Source organism: Pelmatolapia mariae, linkage group LG16_19 (assembly GCF_036321145.2).
Source record: "Pelmatolapia mariae isolate MD_Pm_ZW linkage group LG16_19, Pm_UMD_F_2, whole genome shotgun sequence".
Classification (NCBI taxonomy): domain Eukaryota; kingdom Metazoa; phylum Chordata; class Actinopteri; order Cichliformes; family Cichlidae; genus Pelmatolapia; species Pelmatolapia mariae.
In genome coordinates, this window is record NC_086241.1 from 66,175,250 (window position 1) to 66,194,899 (window position 19,650).

A 19,650-nucleotide genomic window follows, 5' to 3' on the forward strand; every position below is an offset into this window, starting at 1 on the left:
ATCCAAAAACTTACAGACTTACTGTAACTGTATGTTTCCTGGTTTTGACACTTCATATGTGCTCATATGAATAGTCTGACTTACCAAACACAAAAAACCTGATTAACCAACCGGTTTCACCGCCTCTAAAGGCATGTTGGTTGAATCTGCAAACAGTAAAGGATAAAAAACATTAATATCACTGTTCTGTTTATTATAAGGGTGAAGTTTAGGACCAGCAGGAGTCCTTATGAGTCCTCAGTTTGTCTTATCTCAAGAGAACACTGTGCACCAGCTTCCCTCCTGGTTTCAGCAATTTACAAGGCAGATTTATGTAACAGCCTAGCTAGTGCCGGCTTATATTCATAGAATAATGGAGACTTCCGTGAAGTTTTGACAGTCTAATTTGCATGGTGCAGACAGTCAAATTCGGCTGCGCCTCAACTCTCCTCCACCACAAAAACAATCTCACCTTCAATTACCAGACATCAGATGAGATGAGGGAGTGTGTGGTCCTGTGATTAGACCAGGGATGGTGGGAGGCAGGGAGGAAAGGAGAGAGACAGTGAGAGAAAGATGAATGGGTCCGTTGGTGTCCCGGAGCAGTGGAGAAGCCTGAGAATAAAACGGATGACTGAATGAATGGGACAGTAATGAAAAGAGGAGGAGGTGGTGGAGGGCAGAATGGAGGGGAAGGAACAGGACATTCAGAGTGGTTGGTCTGGTTGTTAAAAAGAATTGGAGAAGAGGATAAAATGAGCACAGTTGAGTCACAGGTGGAGACTTGTGGGCTATTGTGTCTACCCGGCTCAGCAGGGAACAGATGGGTTTTAAAGGATTTTTAAAACTTTCATAAAAGTCTCACTCTGCTGTAAAATGACTCACACATTATACACTGTGCTCAGTAATCCGTTAAACAAAGAATAGGTTTTTAACTCACCGAGTAGATGACAGTGTAAGAAAAGACTCTGAGAACAGATTATACTGATAAGATATTACTGTGATCATTCAAGCAGGTTCACATGCCCACTCAAAGGGACACGCTAACCTCAGCTTACTTGTCACTGAGATGGACCTGAGGATGGAGAAGAAACAGGAGCGCTGTCAGGTCTGAGAAATAAATCCTCATAGAGTGAAGCAAGAAGTAGTTTGTCTACTGGGTTTTGGTAGATTTCAGAAATTGCACATTTTCTTCTACCAAATACAATATGCATATTTATGTAGTAAAACAATAAAGCAGGCATGGATGTAAGAATCATTTGAGCTGTGAAAGCATTCAGCAGAGTCAGTGGTTCTCCAAACACTTAATTTCCTGTGCTCTGAATATTTCTGAATCAGTCTGTCTCTATTTCTGCATCGTTTTATTATGAAAATGTCTTTATTTGAGGAAAACACACAGAAGGTAAATCAGGCTCCAGTTCAACATTTGCAGGAATATAGTGCAGCGAGGCCCACATTTAAATATTTATTCCCAACCTTGTTTGTAATCTGTGGCTTTCAGAGGCTGGATGATTGTTAACCTTAAAATTCCAAAGAGTTCATGCAGTTCCCCCAGTGTATTTCCCATCTTCCAGCCTTCAAGCTACACTGAGCTAACTCACTGCTGCCTGTAGCTCAGTTTTTGGCATACAGATATGAAGATATCTGCACCAAAACTAAAGAGCCAGTATCCTAAATATCAAACTAATACTGGAAATGAAAATCACCTTTAAAAGGTAAAGGTCTTTTAGAAACCTGAATCCTCTTGAACTGCAAGATTATGTGTGCAGAACTGTGCAGACTCCACATTTAAAAAAAAAAATCATATCCAAATCTGACGTATACTCAGGTTTCAAAGCTCCTGCTCACACAAAGTGTGCAGAATAAAACCTTTACAGGAAAACTGCTGTTAACCTTCCCATATTGTGGCAGAGAGAGGGAGAGAAAGACAGCAGAGGATGTAAAGAATAGCCAGGGGGTTTCGACTAAACATTTGCTTTGGCAGGCCGGGAGAAGAGGGGCGGTGTGCTGCTGGTCCCCTGACATGCATCCAGAGGAGCCCCTCTGTCTTCACCATAAATCTGAATGGAGTGGGAGTTATCATACTTTCCCCCAACTGTCCCCTCCCGGACTAAACACTGCATTCCTCCCAGACACCGCTTTGCACAAACAAAGTAGCCAGTTCCCACCGCTCAGCATTGGGAAAGGCGATGGTTTGTCATGGAAAAATCTAGAGGCATCTCAAGAGTCCTTTAGAAGCCTTTTTTTCTCCTTCTTCTTTTCCCCCCACAAGACTCAGGGATGGATCAGATTTTTGCATGGTGGCTGCATTTTCTCTGTTTTTGGAAGGGAGGAGACTAATGTATGTTAGACATGTAGTTCGCAGAGTTACTGTGAAAGGGAAGGTGAATCACACGTGCATCAAAGCTTATATAACGCTAGTTTTGAACCATAATGGACGTAGAATTTAATCAAACCTTCAAAACACGCACATCCTGCATGACAGCACAAAGATGCAGGGGTGATCGGGTGTGAATCTGGAGGCCGGACGTTATAGAAAACCCTGGTAACACATTCCATATGGCCTCCTCCCTCAAAGGGAGTCTTTTGTGCTTTCTGAAAGGCAGAGGGGGTTACAGGGTTTCTCCCTTTAGGGTGTCGAGAATAATACTCGCTCTCAAGACAATGACCTCACCCTGACTCTCTATGCATTTTTCTGCTGGAGACTCGAGGTCTACGTGCGGGACCCGGTTAGTGTCTATGTGGCCATGGATGGGAGCAAGAGAAAGTCAAAGAGCCAGAAAGAGAAGCAGGAAGAGTTTGGTGAAGGATGGATTACCGGGGGGGAGGCGCTGCAGAGATCCTCAGGAGGGGAATATTTCTTTCTCCACTCTGATTGCCTCCCAACCCCTCTCTCCCCCCCACACTATTAAAATGATCTTTACATGACACTGTTGAAAGGCGGCGTTAATGTAAAGCACACACGCATGCAACTCCAGGCGCAGGGAGCGGTGGGCTTCCACAGGAAATTCTTTTACAGCCTTTCTGCTGACTAAGGCCTCCGAGTGGGAACAGGGTACGAAAGAATGTGATGTATATGGACTCTGTGTTATTTGAGGTCCAGTTAGGGCAGCATATGCACAAACCATTACCACAGTGCTGTGAGTCTGCTGGTTTCAGCATAAAACAGCATTATTATTATTAATAATATAGAAGAAATAGGCAGGTAAACATGTTCAAGTCTTTTAGGTGACTCTGTCCTTGGGAGCCAGCTGTGAGCACCACAAACACACCTCTAGGGTCATTCATGTACGGCCCCTCCTGCTATAAAGAGCTGAATGTGATTTGCCTAATCTTTCTTTATTATATCCATCAACACAGCCGCAGGAGACCAAGGTTCAAGGTTGTGTTTATCCATGCTTAAAATATGAAAATCTGAAATGGAGATTCATCACCAGTCACCCTTCATGACCACACCCACCATACAGACACAGGCAGACAGTAGCCATCTTTTCAGACAGCATCCATGTTGCAGAGGCAGCACGCTGTACAGGTGTCCCTCCACTGTGACCTACATTAGCCCAACAGATGCCACCACAAGCACCCACCAAAGCGTTTCACTGACTGCCCCCTCGGGGCATCCGGGGAGGGGGAGGGTGTTAAATTAGGTGAGACAGTGTGTGAAAAATGCAAGAAGGAAAACTACTAATGCAACTGATGATAAAAACATCGGTGTGTGTCTGAAACGTGGCTGATCCGTGTGTGAGATGGATGCTGCAGCTGAAAGGAGTGGCAGCTTGTGAATAAAACTGTCTAAATGGAGCAACAGCGCCATCAGGTGGCAGGGCTGGTCAGTGCAAACATATGCTCTCGCTGTAGCATATGCCAGAACTGAAGGTTTTCCAACCCTAAAGGCTAAATATGAAATAATTTACCAGCCACATTCAAATTTGTGATCATTTTTCACCCGTTTTCCTCCAAATTTTAGACATCTTTGAGTTCACATTCAGTCATTTGTATTCTTATTTTCACATCATAGCAGCGTCTTCTGTAAAGTCCACAGATGGCTCCGTTATTCCTCAGAGTAAGAACACCTGCTCGAACGTACCTGCAACTCTCAGGTGTTATTAGGAAGCTTTAATTATTTCTCCATTCCTCTGTACGTCTTAATATTACACATTTATTTTAATTACGGCCAAAGAACTTGGAGCAAAAAAGATTAGAAAAAAGTACAGTGAAAGAGGTCAAACCTATCTGCTGATGTGCTGGGATTTTCCCACACAACCAACTCTGGGGTTGGTCTGAAAACAGAGAAAATATCAGAGGTCAGAGGCCTTGAGCTGATAGGAAGGTAACAGTAACTCAAATAACCACTCGTTACACCCAAGGTCTGCATACGAGTATCACTGGTTGCCAGTCCTGTCAGCTCTGAGCAGGAAAGTGACGTTAAAATTCACAGACTCACCAAAACTGGACCACGGATTAGAAAAATGTTGCGTGGTCTGATGAGTCTCAATTTCTGCTGTGAATTTCAGATGGTAGGGTCACAATTTGGTGTAAACGTCCATCCTGCCTGCTATTAACAACTCAGGCTTCTGATGTTGGTTTAACGCTGTAGGGATTTTGGCGCGCTTGGTACCAAACATCATTTGAACACCACAGCCTGCCTCTACCAGCAAAGTGCACCTAATTATGTAGGCAGTGAATGTATGAACAGACGTACATTTAAATCTCTAGAAGTAGTTTCACAGCTTTTCGCATCATTTTTGATTTTTTCATCTTAAATCCAAATTTGTCCTGACAAAGACACTAATATAAGTACTTTTGTAGTAGCCAAGTTTTTACAAATTAAACTGTAAAATTCTAGTGGAAACTTAAAAGTATCTCCACATATTGTGCAGTTTTCTTGTCGTCCTGCAGAACGCCGTTAAGCAAGACACGGAACTCGTTAGCCATGAATCCTTTAATGACAGAGATCACCTGGAAAATAAAGTGAAATAACTGACGTTAAACAAAAAGAAGTCGACAGCTCTGATTAGTTCAACATGTGATTCTGAAGGGAACACGCAGCCGAGAGTTATATACATGCAACACATCGTCAAAACCTGAAGAACAGCCAAAACGAAACTAAACATACAACTCAACAGTGACCATCTGCACAATGTTTTGCATAATGTTATTGCACAGACATGCAATCTAAAGCACATAATACAATAATTAAGCATTTCTTGTAGTATAAATATTACACCTCTAGGCTTATTTTTCCTCAATACGTTACAGATGATGGATAAGGAAATCTGAAAAGCATGGAGCGTGCTCACTTCACCCTTTCTTCTACTTGGCACACTGCCTGCTGAGCCATTTTGTTCTGACGATGGACCAACGAAGACAAATGAAAAAAAAAAGAAAAAAAAAATCATAGGATTGTTGTTCTGACTGAACCTGCGAGCTTTCCTCAAATTCAAACCAAAGCATCTGGAATCACAATACCAGAACCGGGCTGAACTCTCTTTATTGGGTCAACTGTGACTGTTCTCTTAACAAACTCCCTCTATCTACATATGACAAACAGATAAACAACTTATAATTACTTGAAAATGACAGACACCAACACGAATCTTGTATATCTGAATCAATCACGCGACGAGGAGAGAGGGAAGAACGAATAACGACACGTCAGCTGGTTGTGTTTCAGATGGTGTCACAAAAACATTTGGATTACATCGTCACACTACTGTGTGTTTTACAAGGCCGTACAGCAAGCGTCGGGAGTGAATCCAAAATGAAAAGCAATCTGAAGGAAAAGAAAAAAGGCCAAAATATTTTTTTCCATTTTGAAGATTCACTTGCATAAAACAGATGAGAAAGAAAAGTGTCATCATTCATGATCACTCAAACAGGAAAAAAAAAGAAGAAAAAGTCACGTTTAAAGTATTTCATCTTAGAAAGGAGACAAGCAGCATTACAGTTTATGGCTATTTCGCAGCCAGCATTTAAGTCATCGCCTGGAAATACACTCGCAACATATACAAGATGAATTTTATGTGATAAAGACAAAGTAAAGAGAAACAGCTCCTCCCCGGCTGCTGCAGTGAAACCCTTCACATTCCGACTCGCCCTCGAGCTTTAAGGTCAGAATGATTACAACCTGTCCTACGCTAGTGTCATACGCTCTCTAAAGTGAGAAGTTACTCCAAGAAATAGCCAAGAGTCATTTCCCTCGCTAGAGGCCTACAGCTGACAGAGCACTCTAATTCTTATTGCCTTGGTCTTCCCGTTGCGCTTTTCAACAGGTTTACCAATATGGTCCAAACCCGCCAGAAAAAAAAATCCCCCACTGACAATCATGACATGGTGACAGAGTGGACAAAGAGTTAAAACACATTAAGCATGGTCCGTCTGCAGAGAACTAGCTTTAATGGCGGGACGGGGTTCGTGTAGCCGAGGCACTCAGTCCCAGTTCTCCCAGTCTTCATCCAGCTGGAGAGAGGAGGAGGGGAAAAAGTGAGCAGAATGTACACAACATGAATTATTCATATATATCCCCCCATAAAAAAACTCCACAAACCTCTCCAGATGCTTCGATTTTAGAGAGAGCCATCTGGACCTCTTCTTCCGTCATGTCCAGGTCAAAGTCTTTCTCCCAGTCCTCGCTCACATCGGTGCTCGAGCCTGGAGAGGGAGGAGAGAGACACAACAACTTGGGACTTTATGACCTTGACTCTGCGGCTTCTTCTAAGCCTATTAAGTGGAAAACTCATAAACACATCCCTGAACCTAATCCTGTTTCGATTCAACTGGAACAGTAAGACCAACTGCCTCAGGTCATCTCACCTTTCTTGCCGTTCTTGGAGGGCGTAGACTTCCCGCTGTCAGAGTTGAGCTCAAAAACTCTCAGGTCCTGCGGTCCATCTTCTTTTGAGTTTTCCGGTTTTGAGGCCGGGGCTCGCGCTGACACCCCGTCAGCTGTGACCTCGGGCTGGGTAACGGCCTCCACTTGAGCTTCAGGAAGTAAGTCACTGTTTCCGGGCCTCTGCTCGTCTTGCGTCTTGTTTACAACATCCTCCAAGCTGGCCTCTGTCAGTTTCTCTGCCAGCTCTGTGGTTACAGGCTCTGGCCGCACTTCTACCTGAGTTGGCAGACTGACGCTGTCGCTGCTGACCGAGTAGGTGGTTTCACGCTCTTCGCTCGGAGACAGGACGGGACTCAGCACAGCGGCCCCTGTAGGAACTGTTAGGTTGCTGCTGTCCAACGGGGGCGTGAGGTTGAGTTGAGATGACGACGTGGCACCAAGGAAGTCATCTGACAATAAATGCAGGAGCCAGTGTGAGTGAAAGCGTTTCAAAGCAAAGCTGGCAGATAACCATTAAATCTCCCGAACATACCCTCCTCTTCTTCCTCCCAGCCCAGCGTCTCTGTGTGTGCACTTTGCTCTGCTCTCTGCTTCAGCGCCAACCTCCTCGCCTCCTCCTAGATAACACAGAAAAACAAAAGCTTCTATAGTCTCAATATCTGTGAATCATCAACCCATTAAAAATTCAACAAGTCTTTGTATGTCTGTCCCAAGCAGCATCCATCCATCCCGAAAAACAGCCAGTGCCAAGTGCCACCATCTACAGTTCTTCTAATCGCCATCTGAGGCTCCAAAAGTACGTTGGCCCCCGAAGCGTCTCAGCTTTAGAGCATTAAAAAGCAGCATTTAGAGGCTGGCACAAAAAATCGTTTTGGGCCTCTTAAAAGTTCCCTTCATTAAAAAAAAAAGAAAGAACAGAAAAGAAAAGAGGAAAGCCGCTTTGATCGACAGCTAACCCCTAACCCTTTTTAGATCTTTTTAATGGACGTATCTGATTAATCTTACAGCTGTGCAGTTCAGACCATACAAGAAGTTTGTGCTTCAGGTGCTATTTGCTAAGTTAAATTCTAGTAATTACTTAGCGCTAATTAGCCGATATCGGTCTGATGCGACCATTCAGTTTATTAATGCAGCGTAGCTAACTGAGGTTGCTAGCATCAGCTGAGTTTGGGGTTGTTCAGATGAGCAGTTCTCATGTTTCACCATGAGTGACATACACTGAGGACATTCAATCACACGAACACAGCCGAGTACCAGTTCTTTAGTTTAACCTTAAACTCAACTTTAACCTAATAAACCTCAAACAGGACTTTTATTTAGTGTAAAACTGTGACCCAGCTTAAAGTTTGTATTGCTCTGATGATTTTAAACTCACACTGGCTCCTACATAATCAGACATGATTTAATTTTTAATGTACTGATTGTATTTGCCTTCATTTTGCAAATGTCTTCAAATTGATGTGCAATTTTTGAGAAAACTGCAATCAACAATCTGCTCTAATGTTAGTGACTTTCATAAATAAATTACTGTGTTTTATACATAAAAGTACTCTTTACTGCCGCAGCCTTTATTTCCATAATAATGTGTTGAATAACAACTTTAATGGGAACAGGAGAACGTCTTCTCCGTTTGGGGAAAAAAAACATCATAATAGAAATGTACACGGGGTAATTAGGCGTTAAAAGCATAATTCCTATTCCACACTGAGAGCAACGTGCAGAAAGAATACAAAGAGGCACCAACGGGAGTGCTGCTGTTATTCAGTAAATCTCGTCTCCTGTGAGTTAGTGTCAGTGTGAAGAAATCATAATGACAAGAAAACACCACAAATATCCTCCCGCTGAAACACAGACCGTGTTACTGGATTAGCTTTCACATTTGGAAAAGAAAATTTCATTCAATAGTTCTTTGTGTACGTGGCTCATTTTAAGGTTGCCGTTTGAGCACGTTGGTAAACCTCCTAGAAAAGTCTAAAAGCTGGCCAGCAGGTGGCACCCAAGACAAAATATTTAAGTTGCATGAAAGATGTGTATATAGGAAAAAAGAAAATTATATGAAACGGCAGGTTTACCTGATCCAGCTGGAAGACTTTGTAGAAATATCTCTGCCAGAACTCCGAATGTGCTACAGCTGCTGGCACCTGCACAAAACAGACAAAGTTCTTATCTTCTTTATTTATTCAAAAGGAGACGAGGAGCAAATGTTCGAAGAGAGCAACAAGTGATACCATTTTGGTATAAAGCGCTCGTATAGAGGGACTGTTGACCAAAAGCTCAGAGATTTCGCCTTTCTTATCTTCCAGGCTGAAGGTGGACAGCCAGCTCTCAAACTGTTCAGGGGGGCCTGACAAAGAAAAAACAACATTTCATTATTTAGATGATTTTAAGGAGGAGGACTCCAGTAAATCTGATCAAAAGATTGCAATATATGGCCTAAAGATTTTATTGACCCCGCAAAAGGTAAATACAGGTCTCTCAGAGGTATAGGAGAATACAAAACACACATTCAGAGTAACCAAAAGACTACATCAATACGTCTGCCAACAAATAAAACACACTCAGCAGCCAATTTGTTAGGCAAATCTGTTCAAATGCTTCTTACTACAAATATGTAATCAGCCAATGACGTGGATGGGGATCAAAGGTGATTTAAGTGACTTTAAATGTGGCATGTTTGTTGGTGCCAGATGGGCTGGTATAAATATTTCAGAATACGCTGATCTGTGGGGATTTTCCAATCCAACCATCTCTGAAGTTTACAGAGAATGGCCCAAAAAAAGAGAAAAGATCCAATAAGTGTAATTTCTCTGGGAGAGAACGCCCTGTTGATGCCAGGGGTAAGAGAAGAATGGTCAGACTGCTTTGAGCTGATAATAACTCATTACAAAAAAATATCTACAGAACAGCATCTCAGGACCACGCTGATGTGATGCTATTACATCAATATGGACCAAAGCGTCCGAGGAATGTTTACAGCACTTTTTTGAATCTATGCTCCAAAGAGTTCTGAAGGCAAAAGAGGCTCCAACCCAATAGCAAGGTGTACCTAATGAAGTGTTGACTGTAAATGTCTGCAACAGAACACTGGTTGCAGACCTTCACAGATCAACCAGTTGATCATGATTTTTCTTACCATCTGGCTCGTTGCAGTATGTTGCTGGGTCAGCCTGCAAACTGTAGAGACGTGCCTGCAGGAAACAACAAACGCTGAGTGGAGATCGTTTCGTTTCCACATGCACATCATGTGCTCACTTTTGCAGTTTGATAACACAACAAAGACTAAAACTGGAGGCGGACTCTGTACTTGATAAACGCACCGTGAAGCATTTTCTTCAAAGATATTCAGCAAAAAGGTTTTCGCTCTCTCTTCGTCTCACACAAAATTCTGTGCTCCAGCTTTAACAAGTTAATTTACCAGGTCTATCTGTATCATGCAACCTTAGCCTGTCCTTATTCACCACATATGGTAACTTCTATTTCCAAAACAACCCTATGACAGTGACCAAAACATTATCAGGAGCAAAGCTTGTTGCAAAATTTAGAAAAATGTTTTAGAAAATGGGCAAAAGGCAGAGGAGAGGGTGGAAATGTAGATACATAGCAGGAATTGGAAAATGGCAAGAAAGAGGTCAATATTCAGAGGATTTGTTTGAGGCAGAGGATCTCTCCCCTCCACAATCCCTTGAAGGGAATAATATCATGATGGTGTTCCAATCAATTTACGCCACTCTATGCAGCTCCAGTAATACTTGTACCCGGAGCATTTAAGAACAGAGGCAATGCAACTGCAGGAGAGGATTTAGGGAGTCTCTCGGTGTTAATATAATTTAGTCTGAAGGAGAACGACTCAGTCTGTTAGTGATCCGCCATCTGAGCTAGAGACCAAAATTAAGACTACTAAGTTCAGTCTCAGCAAAAACGATAGTGTAAACTCAACTGCACCCACCGCTTGTGGAGCTGGGCCTCCATAAGGATAATTAACAGCTGGGTGAGTCAGGTCAGGATGTTGTCCAAAATCGTTCCTCACATGTATCATGTCCTGTTCTCATTGTTAGATCTTCAAAACCTGTTGTTTTATTCTCAGAGCTAATGTCACAAAAAAGTTTCCTTTGACTGTACTGTGAGCATCAGATTTAGGAAACAATAATGAGGCCCTGTGAAGAACTGAAACTGCAGATTTCAACCGAAATCTCAACTGTTACCGAAACCATTAAACAGCCTTTGATGCTTAGACCTAAACAAGTGAGAAAAGGTGCAAACAGCGTGATGCATTCAGACCTCATGTGTGTTTAGCCATTTTTAACTAATGAATTAACGGGTGTGCTAATACAAACACTTTAATACTCACCTTTGAACTGTCGTAAACTTCTGTGGTTCCTGCTGGTGTTGCCACCAGCGTGATTACATCACAGTCAATAGTTTTATCAGGAGGTGGAGCAAGCGTGTCTGATATTACACCTAAGAAACTAGAGAGGCTTTTCTTCACTTTTTCTGTAGTCTCAGAGGAACTTTCCACCTAAAAAGCAGAATAAATACACAGTGGGATAAATACACAATCGATCTGCATGTAAGCAGGCATTTGGGAGATATTCATAAAAGACACGACGCAGTTAAAGCCTAACACTTACTGCAAGTTTGTTTCTGACGGCAGTGGCCGTAGCTGCAATTGAGCAGGCTGTATCATGCTGCACCACAGTGGAGAACTCAGTCAGGTCTCGCTTTATGAATTCTAAGGCTTCAGATGACTGTAAAGAAAAGGACAAAGATCAAAATCCAGATTCAACCTTATCATATCTCTCAGGAAATTGTTGCTTCAGCCTATCAAAGTCACAAGCAGCGATTCACCAAGACGGTGCCAAAATTCTGAAAAATATGAGTTGGTCTTTTGTTTAATTACTTTAAAGAAATCCTTTATTTGGAACCATTTCATCTTTTGTATCTGAGTTGATCTAAACAGAGTGGTGGTACAATGCTACCGAGTATGAAATTTAAAGTAAAAGATCATATGTTTCTTTCTTCAGCTTTTACAGCAAACATTTTTTATTAAGGAAAAAGGAGAAACTGTTGAAACTGTTGCAGTAAAGTGAGTTTTTAAACGTATACTGATATGACATTCAAATGCTGGCTGACACAACCATGTTGCTTTATATAACTCATTTCTTCTATAAAACCGTGCCCGTCTTCATCTCTCCTCTCACATCCTGTCCAACAGGGAATGTTGACAACAGTTTGGTTTTTTTGTGAAGCACCATAATAAAAGTACTGCTGAGTGTCTCCTTGTCCACTTACAGTACAGATGCTAGAAGGAGCCAAAATGGATGGTTACAGACTGAAAACATGTTACATCCATCGGTGGTTCTGAAACTGTGGAGCACAGAACTACAACTGGTAAAGGTGTGAACAACATCCACTCATGACAGGAATGAATGTCAAGGGAATTTGGGACTTTAATGATTTCTTTGAACTGTTCATTTTCCAGGCTGGAACGATTGTACACCATACAGCTTTAATGACTTTGAATTTATTTTGGGGCTTTCTCTAATCCACACAGGGCCAAAAGTATCCATATAGGCTAAAAGATTTAAGTGACTGTTTGTATATATTTAAATAAATGGTGCCGAAGGTTCTATAATATCTTTAAACTTGACAAGTCCTATGCATGTTTAACTTCATTAGTCATCATTATTGTTTCTCTTTGCCTTCATAAGGATTGTTTGGCAGCTGTCACTGGAAAGGCCAATACTCAGAAGAATGGGAAAGTCCAAAGAACTCAGTGAAGATCTAAGAAGAATTGTAGATTCACACAAATCGGGAAGATCTCTTGGAGACATTTCTAATCAACTGCAGACTCCAAGATCATCAGTTCAAACAACTGTACTTAAGTAAAAGCAATTCCTTTGTGTCCAGAAGACCCAAACTGTCACCTTCAGGTGAGTGAAAATTGATTAGCATATTCAAGAACAACCCAGAACCACCAAGACTCAGATGCTCAAACCTGCCATGAACTGGGAACTGCTGGAACCTCAGTGTCACTGTCCATCGTGAAGCTAGTTTTACATCGCCATAGACTGAGGTACCAAGAAAAGAGCCCCACCTCCAAAACCTATACCTTCAAGCGTGTCAAAACAAAGATTGAGCTGTTCAGTCACAATGACAAGAGGTATGTTTGGAGAAGTAACAATGAGGTATTCAACCGGAACAGCCTGTCAAGCGTGGTGGTAGCATTGCAGATGGAATAATGAAGACGTAGAACTACTTCCAAATTCTCCAAATCAGCAGCTTGATGGTTGAAGCTTGGACACAACTGGTTGTTCCAACAGAAAAAATGATCCAAACACACAACAAAACAGTCTTTGAAATAGCTAAAACAGACTAACTTTGAGCTTCCAAAATTCCTCACCATGTTGAAAATTTGTGGACTGTGGTTAAAAGCCAGATCTACGCCAAGAAACCAACCAATTTACACTAAATCCACCAAGAAGAGTGGTTAAATATCCACCTGGAATTATCACAAGCTTGTTTATGTGTGCCAAAAGCATCTGGTCAAGGTGTAACTTTCTAAGTGACATTTAACCAACTATTGGGTTAAATGTGGATTACAGAAAATCCCAAATAAATTCAAACTTGTGCATCCAACACTTGTTTGCTGTACAATCACTCCACTCCACTCAACAGTTTAAAGAAGTCGTTATAAGCCTAAAATTACCAAAATATTCATGATAAATGGATGGAAATTCTGACCACAACTGTCTATTCTGCTAAAAACTCAACTTTGAATCCTTTTTTATAACAAATAACTGATCATTAAATTGTGAGGCATGACTTTGAATGGGTTTCTGGAGGAGAATTTGCCAGAGAAACTGCAAAAGCAACAGGTTTACACAATTCTTCTGAAAATTGCAGTAGTACTAAGAAACCACATGCTTTGCCCAAAATCTGGTTTAGAGCAGATGCTTGTGACATGCGTATTTCTCTGCCACACAGCTCCACATTTATACCACTGAGATTTATTTTGTGGATCAGCATCCAACCTCAAAACACTTTAAGACTGTGCCCTGTGAAGGCACTAGGAAAGACTGGGAAACAGCTGGCACTGTTACTCAGCAATGACTCTATGAAAATGTGTTGTCTGGTGTATTTTGGCTCTTCCTCTTTATTAAAACCTCAAAGTATTTCATAATATTCCTGAGCATTAACATAAACAAAGGCTTACTAACTGTCATAATGTGGAAGTCTTTTGGTTTGAGATCATTACCTTTTCTTTGACGGCCTGGAAGCTCTGCTGCAGCCAGCCTCCCCACCAGCCTTCTCTGTGACCACGCACATAAATCCAGGAAGAGAAGAGGAAATATTAACAATCAGCACCAAAGCTTTTCATTTACAGTCTGTTCGTAATCGATCAAAGGATCTGAGTTTGAGATTCTCAAGGATTCCAGGAACACACGCAGCTTTGACAGATAACGAGTTAGCTAACGTCAGCTCTGCTAGATTAAATGTTCAAATAAGTCACGAAGTGATTTTCAAAGCTAAATATGATCACCGAGTGTAAAAATGATGAGTCAACACAGTCCGGAGTTTCTCACTGCGTGATATAAAAAGATAAACAGCAAAAGCTAACTAGCATATGCTAACGCTAGCCAGGCTGTGTTTTGGTAAACAAACGCACTTCCTGAAAAGATTCCGGGAGCTTTACATGCTAGAGTTAACGCAAAGTAAACACACTATATCTGGTTAGATACACGACACAATGAGACACAAAACACATGCATGACACCGTCGCTCTTTGTAAGATTAAAGTGTAAAAGTTAAAATAATTTGCGACTTCACTCTCACCCTTCAGCCATCTTCACACGATGACATCATCAGTATTTACTGAACTCTCACCCCGACAGCGTGGCTTAAAAAAAAAAAAAAAAAAAAAAAAAGAGTAGAAGAAAACACAGACTTTAATGACTTATCATCTACAGCATACCAATGTCCAGATCACATTCTCAATTAAATAAACCCATTAAAAACCAATGTTTGGTTTTATAAACAACTATTTTAGTTTCTGTGTCCTGTCTACGGTGGCTGCAGAGGACCAAACAGTTCGGGAGCGCGTATGATCAGTTTCTCTTCGCAGGTTTTTCGGCGTACCCGCATTAATAAGGTAAAAACAGTAGCACAGAATCAAATCACAAGTTGACAGAAACTGTTTAACGTAAATTACCGTTACTATAAATGTTTTGAGCAGTGTTTTACAGTAAAAAGCATCGTCAAATGTTAATTAAACCAAATTATTATTTTCAAAAGTGGAAAGTGCTAATATTGTTGCCAGCACCACGTTTGAAAAAATAAAACAAAAAACAAAACAGGACTAGCACTTCAGAGTTTGGGATTTGAGTAATACAGTTATGTTTCATAAAGTTTGCTGCATTTTTTTAAATTAGATTGTTTTTATTTGCTTCTATGATAGAAGAACAATCATAACAGTTTCTTAAGTAACTTCTGAAATTCTTTGTGGCATCTTGGATAGCATAGTCTGGGCCAAACCCTGATTCATTGAAATCCATTCTTGCCTCATCATTTGATATCACTTCATCACATTTTGTGGGCTACTGTCATTGCCCTGGGTGTTTCCCAGCTTTTTGTGTTTAAATTAATTTCCTGATTATTGGTTATTCATTGTTTTTTTCTCTTGATGTTATTTGTTTTTCTGGTTTCTAGTTTAAGTCACTGTCTTCCTTGTGTCCCATGTGTCATATTCTTTCAGTCTGTCTCTCAGTGTCTAGTCCGCGTCTTTGTGAATTGTCTCTTGTTTCCTGTTTTATTTTGATATTCCCAGTCCTACGTGCAGTGAGTCTCATTTTGCTTCCCCTTGTCTCGTTATGTATAATTTACCCCAGCTGTGTCTCCCTCCTGTTTCTCATTCCCTGATTGCTCCTGTGTGTATATAAGCCCTGTGTTTTCTCCTGCTTGTTACTGGTCCATCTGTGTTCTTCCATGCTATGTTACAGCCCTGAGTTTCTCTCTTTGTGTCCTCCTGGGGATTCAGGTTTCAGTTTTGTTTTATTAGTTTTCCCAGTTTAGAGTCTTTCTTAGTTCTCTTTCTTACTGCCCTCACTCTTGTTTGTATGTCACTCTCCATAATAAAGCTCACTCACATCAGCAGTGCCTGCGTGTTGAGTCCTTATCTTACCTCCACACGGCCTGCCACCGCAGCTGTGACAGCTTCTGCTTGTACACCTGCCTTTCTTTTTTGACTAAACTAAAAACATCCTGAGAGATCAACTTCTTTCAGTTTGGTGACAATTTATGCATTATGAAACATGGTGGATCACCGTGGCACAGGGCAAAAGTAATAATTTGTGACAAGTACATTTTGAAACCGTGGCCAGAAAACTCCCCGGATCTTAATCTGACTGGGAATCTATGCTCAGTCCTTTAAATGCAGGTGGGCAATCAGAAGCCAACAAACTGTGATCAGCCAAGCCTCTTTTACCATGGGCCCACAGTGTTGATGAAATATGCACTTTCCATGGATGGCAGATCACTCAAACCTGTATGTAATGTTCAACATTAATGTGAACAAATGCACCAAAACACCATCATGGATGCTGCTTTTAAACAGTCTTCAAGATTTATTATTCATGATGTACATTCCTGATTTCTGCAATTTAAGTTTGCTGAGAACACTGGACAGATTTCCACTTAATTCATCTTCACTGAGCTTTGGCTTGGACAAGTCTGCTTTGTTTCTGGATCTTTATTTATTTTTATTTTTTTTGCCTTTTTAATATTTTTCCTAACATGGTAAAGTGTTGATGTGCTTTTTTGGATGCTGCAAAAACTTGTATGTTCTTATTGGTGTTCCTGAGCCTATGGAGTGATTTCCAAGTCTGTCTGTCCTTAGTTCACCACCCAAAAGCCAACGCCATTCAGTAGTGGTTATTGCCTTGCCCCTTGCATGCAGGCAAGAGTGCTTAGCTTTCCTCATCTTTACTTCTGGAAATTTCTGCTTTTTTTGGATGGTATTTTTTAAATAATAGCCTAATATCCTACTGACTAGTTTAAAGATGTTCCACCAGTTATTTTCCTAAGTATTAACACAATCTTTCCATTTTAAATTTTCAGATTAAGGGAGGGCTTAATTGACCTACAAATAATTTTTATTGACATTTACATGGTCTCACCACTCATTTTTGGAAACAATATTCTACAGTCTTGCTGTTGTGACCAAAAGCAGCCAACCAATCTTACAGCATAGCTTGGAGAAGTGCATCAGAGAGACAATGAGAAACTATAACCCAGATCTTTCATGGGGGAAAGTAATAATTTAAAAACATGCTGATTTTTCTCTTTTAATTAACACTAATTTAACCAATAAGCTGTTTATGAAACCCATCAAATCCAGACCGGTGCGTTCCTTCTTCAGACATTATGTTGACTAATCAGCATTAAGCAGTTCCAGCCTGAGTCCCCCCATCAATCTCCCTCCTCTGTACATCTGTGTACATACATGTGAGCGTATGTGCACACCATACTGCATATGTGTGTTGACCCCCAGCAGCTGTCCTTTCCCCTCATCAGTATTCTGAGTGAAAAAGGGTGGCGGTGGGGAGCTGGGCTTTACTAAGCATAAAATGTAAAAAGAACAGGCATCAAGCTTCTGGAAGTGTGCTCTCCCCTAATTGAAGTTCTCTTTTATCTAGACTCTGCACAATGTGTGCGTATGTCCTCCAATACATGTCCCCCGTCCGGCCCCTCATTCCTCTTAATTGGGTCTTTCAGTCCCCTAATTAACTCTGTCAGTGCAGGTTGGCCTGAGCCAAGTTGGAATAAGCACTCCACTATTGATCAGTATCTGAAGCGGTTAACTTATCCATCTGTCTACATTTCATCTACAAAAGGTCATGGTGTAATAACATCAGTGCATCCTTTGTGCTGTTAAAAGATATTTCTGTCTTTTGACTTTTTTGACTCCAGCATATGTCTTTGCCAGATTATAAACTGTGCTTATAATCAAAATTTACATTCAGTTCAAGGCTTCCAAAATAGCTTCATGGCTAATATTATATAATAAAATCCAGACATGAGAGTAACTAAATACAGTCACTCGTGTATTGTTCTTAAAAAGTTAATGATGTTTATAAGTCAATTTTTATTGCTCTGCCTCTCTGAATTCATCAGATACATTTAAGTATTCTGTATTTTTCATATAAAGTAAGGATCTTCTTATAGTAGATGTGAAAGAAAATCACCTTATGATCACATTTTATGCCTATAAATGAATCTTTTAAAAAAAAGTACAAATAAAAAGAAAAGCTGGGTACTGACTGATTCTGTTTTTATTCGCCTGTTTTCAGTGCAGTGAGTTTGTTTCAGAGATTTACCTGCTTTGTTCATCTTAAGTGACATGTGCTGTATTTTTAACATTTTCAGTGCAGAGCAGAGTTTACAGCTTCAATTATTGCTTGAAACATCCATTTAAACATTTATTTGGATCAACTACACCAAATAAAATGCATTAACTGGTGTAACAGTCTACAGCTACATCAAAGGATGATGTAATACTTTTGTGTGTTTATTTGTTATATATTTAACAGCTTCAAAATACAAATTAATATCAGTTAGAAGTAATTTAAGTGATGGCACTGAACTGAGGGGAAAAAGTGAAGAGAAATCATTTTATCTTTCTTTCAAAAATAGATGATTATAATTTTTTTCTTATCGGCAGTAATTCTAAGTGTTGTTTTGCAAAATATATTATACAGTTTTGCATCCCTGGAGCAAATTACTTTCTATATCTTAACTTTTTATAGTCTACAAAAAGACAGCTGAGGTCAAATTAGTTGGGGTTGCCAGACTAACAGGGCTCTAATTAAACATTTAAAGGCTGCTGCTCTAAGCACCGTGCCTCGGTTAATTGTTGCTGTAACAGTAATGAAATTAGTGTTCTTGGGCTTGTCCAGAGTGCATGAAAACAATGTTTTTAACCTGGTAGAATAAATAAATGCATGTCAAATACCTTTCTGCCAGTACCTTTTGCTTTCAGCCTCCTAAAATCGTGTCTTTTGGACATATTTGATGCAATATTTTAAGATAGATATCTTTAAAGTTGCTTGGAATAAACCATGCCTTGGGCGATGCACATAAATCAGCAAATGTATGTAAAATGAGAATTAATCGTATATTCTCAGATGTATTCTCAGGGGCATTCAGCAGAGCAGCTACTTTTGTTTAGGCGATATTTTAAATGCATAACTTTCACTCACTGTTGAATATTTTTAGTGCAGAAAATGGACACATAAAGGATTTGAATACTTGTTCCACCCTTGCTAATATAGACCAGCGTGTGTAATTTTCAGAGTTAATTGTGCACAACATTGTGACTGAAACCAGTGCTGCCACTGCTGGTTAGCGTATGCTAAAGAGCACTGTGGTGACAGCAGCGGCTGACCATAATGGTGCACAGAGGACATGTCCATATTGTATGATTTAAGAGGTATATCCATTACACACCGCAGTCATCACACCCACACTTGCACGCACTCTGCAGACCGCTGATGCCGTACTGTGGGTTAACACCATCTGGTGCCAATCAGGAAACACCAGCTTTGCACAAGTCACTGTCTCTAATTATCTACCTAGAGCAAAGGGAGGCCGATCCCCACTAATCTCTACAATGTGTTCTGCTTCCCATTCCCACCTGTGCCCCAATAAAGGGGGGTCTTGTGGGAGGACCAGGGGTCTCTGTGTCAAGGGACTGGGGACCAGGTGACGCTGCAGCGCCAGTCCCCACGACAGAAGCTTCATCGCTTGGTTTGGCTGGCAGCTGCTTCCCCCCACTGAGACATCCC

General features: G+C 40.8%; 1 protein-coding gene across 1 annotated transcript; it reads right to left on the reverse strand.

Moving 5' to 3' along the window:
• Window positions 1-4,903: 4,903 nt before the first annotated feature.
• On the reverse strand, window positions 4,904-14,693 carry bsdc1 (BSD domain containing 1). The gene is made up of 11 exons (XM_063499490.1): window positions 14,645-14,693; window positions 14,067-14,121; window positions 11,440-11,556; window positions 11,160-11,327; window positions 9,945-9,999; window positions 9,040-9,155; window positions 8,884-8,952; window positions 7,344-7,428; window positions 6,793-7,260; window positions 6,527-6,630; window positions 4,904-6,438 (listed from the first exon to the last, which is right to left on the reverse strand). Exons 1-11 carry the CDS (start codon window positions 14,653-14,655, stop codon window positions 6,409-6,411), a joined length of 1,278 nt encoding a protein of 425 aa, XP_063355560.1. The 5' UTR covers window positions 14,656-14,693; the 3' UTR covers window positions 4,904-6,408.
• Between the last annotated feature and the right edge of the window lie 4,957 nt (window positions 14,694-19,650).

What these genes read in the sequence shown, in the direction of transcription:
- bsdc1 (XM_063499490.1), bottom strand. An exon ending in AAGTTTACGACAGTTCAAAG is followed by an intron (nt 10,000 to 11,159) that starts GTGAGTATTAAA and finishes TGTTTCCTGCAG; the next exon opens with GCACGTCTCTACAGTTTGCA. An exon ending in AAATCGAAGCATCTGGAGAG is followed by an intron (nt 6,439 to 6,526) that starts GTTTGTGGAGTT and finishes TCCTCTCTCCAG; the next exon opens with CTGGATGAAGACTGGGAGAA.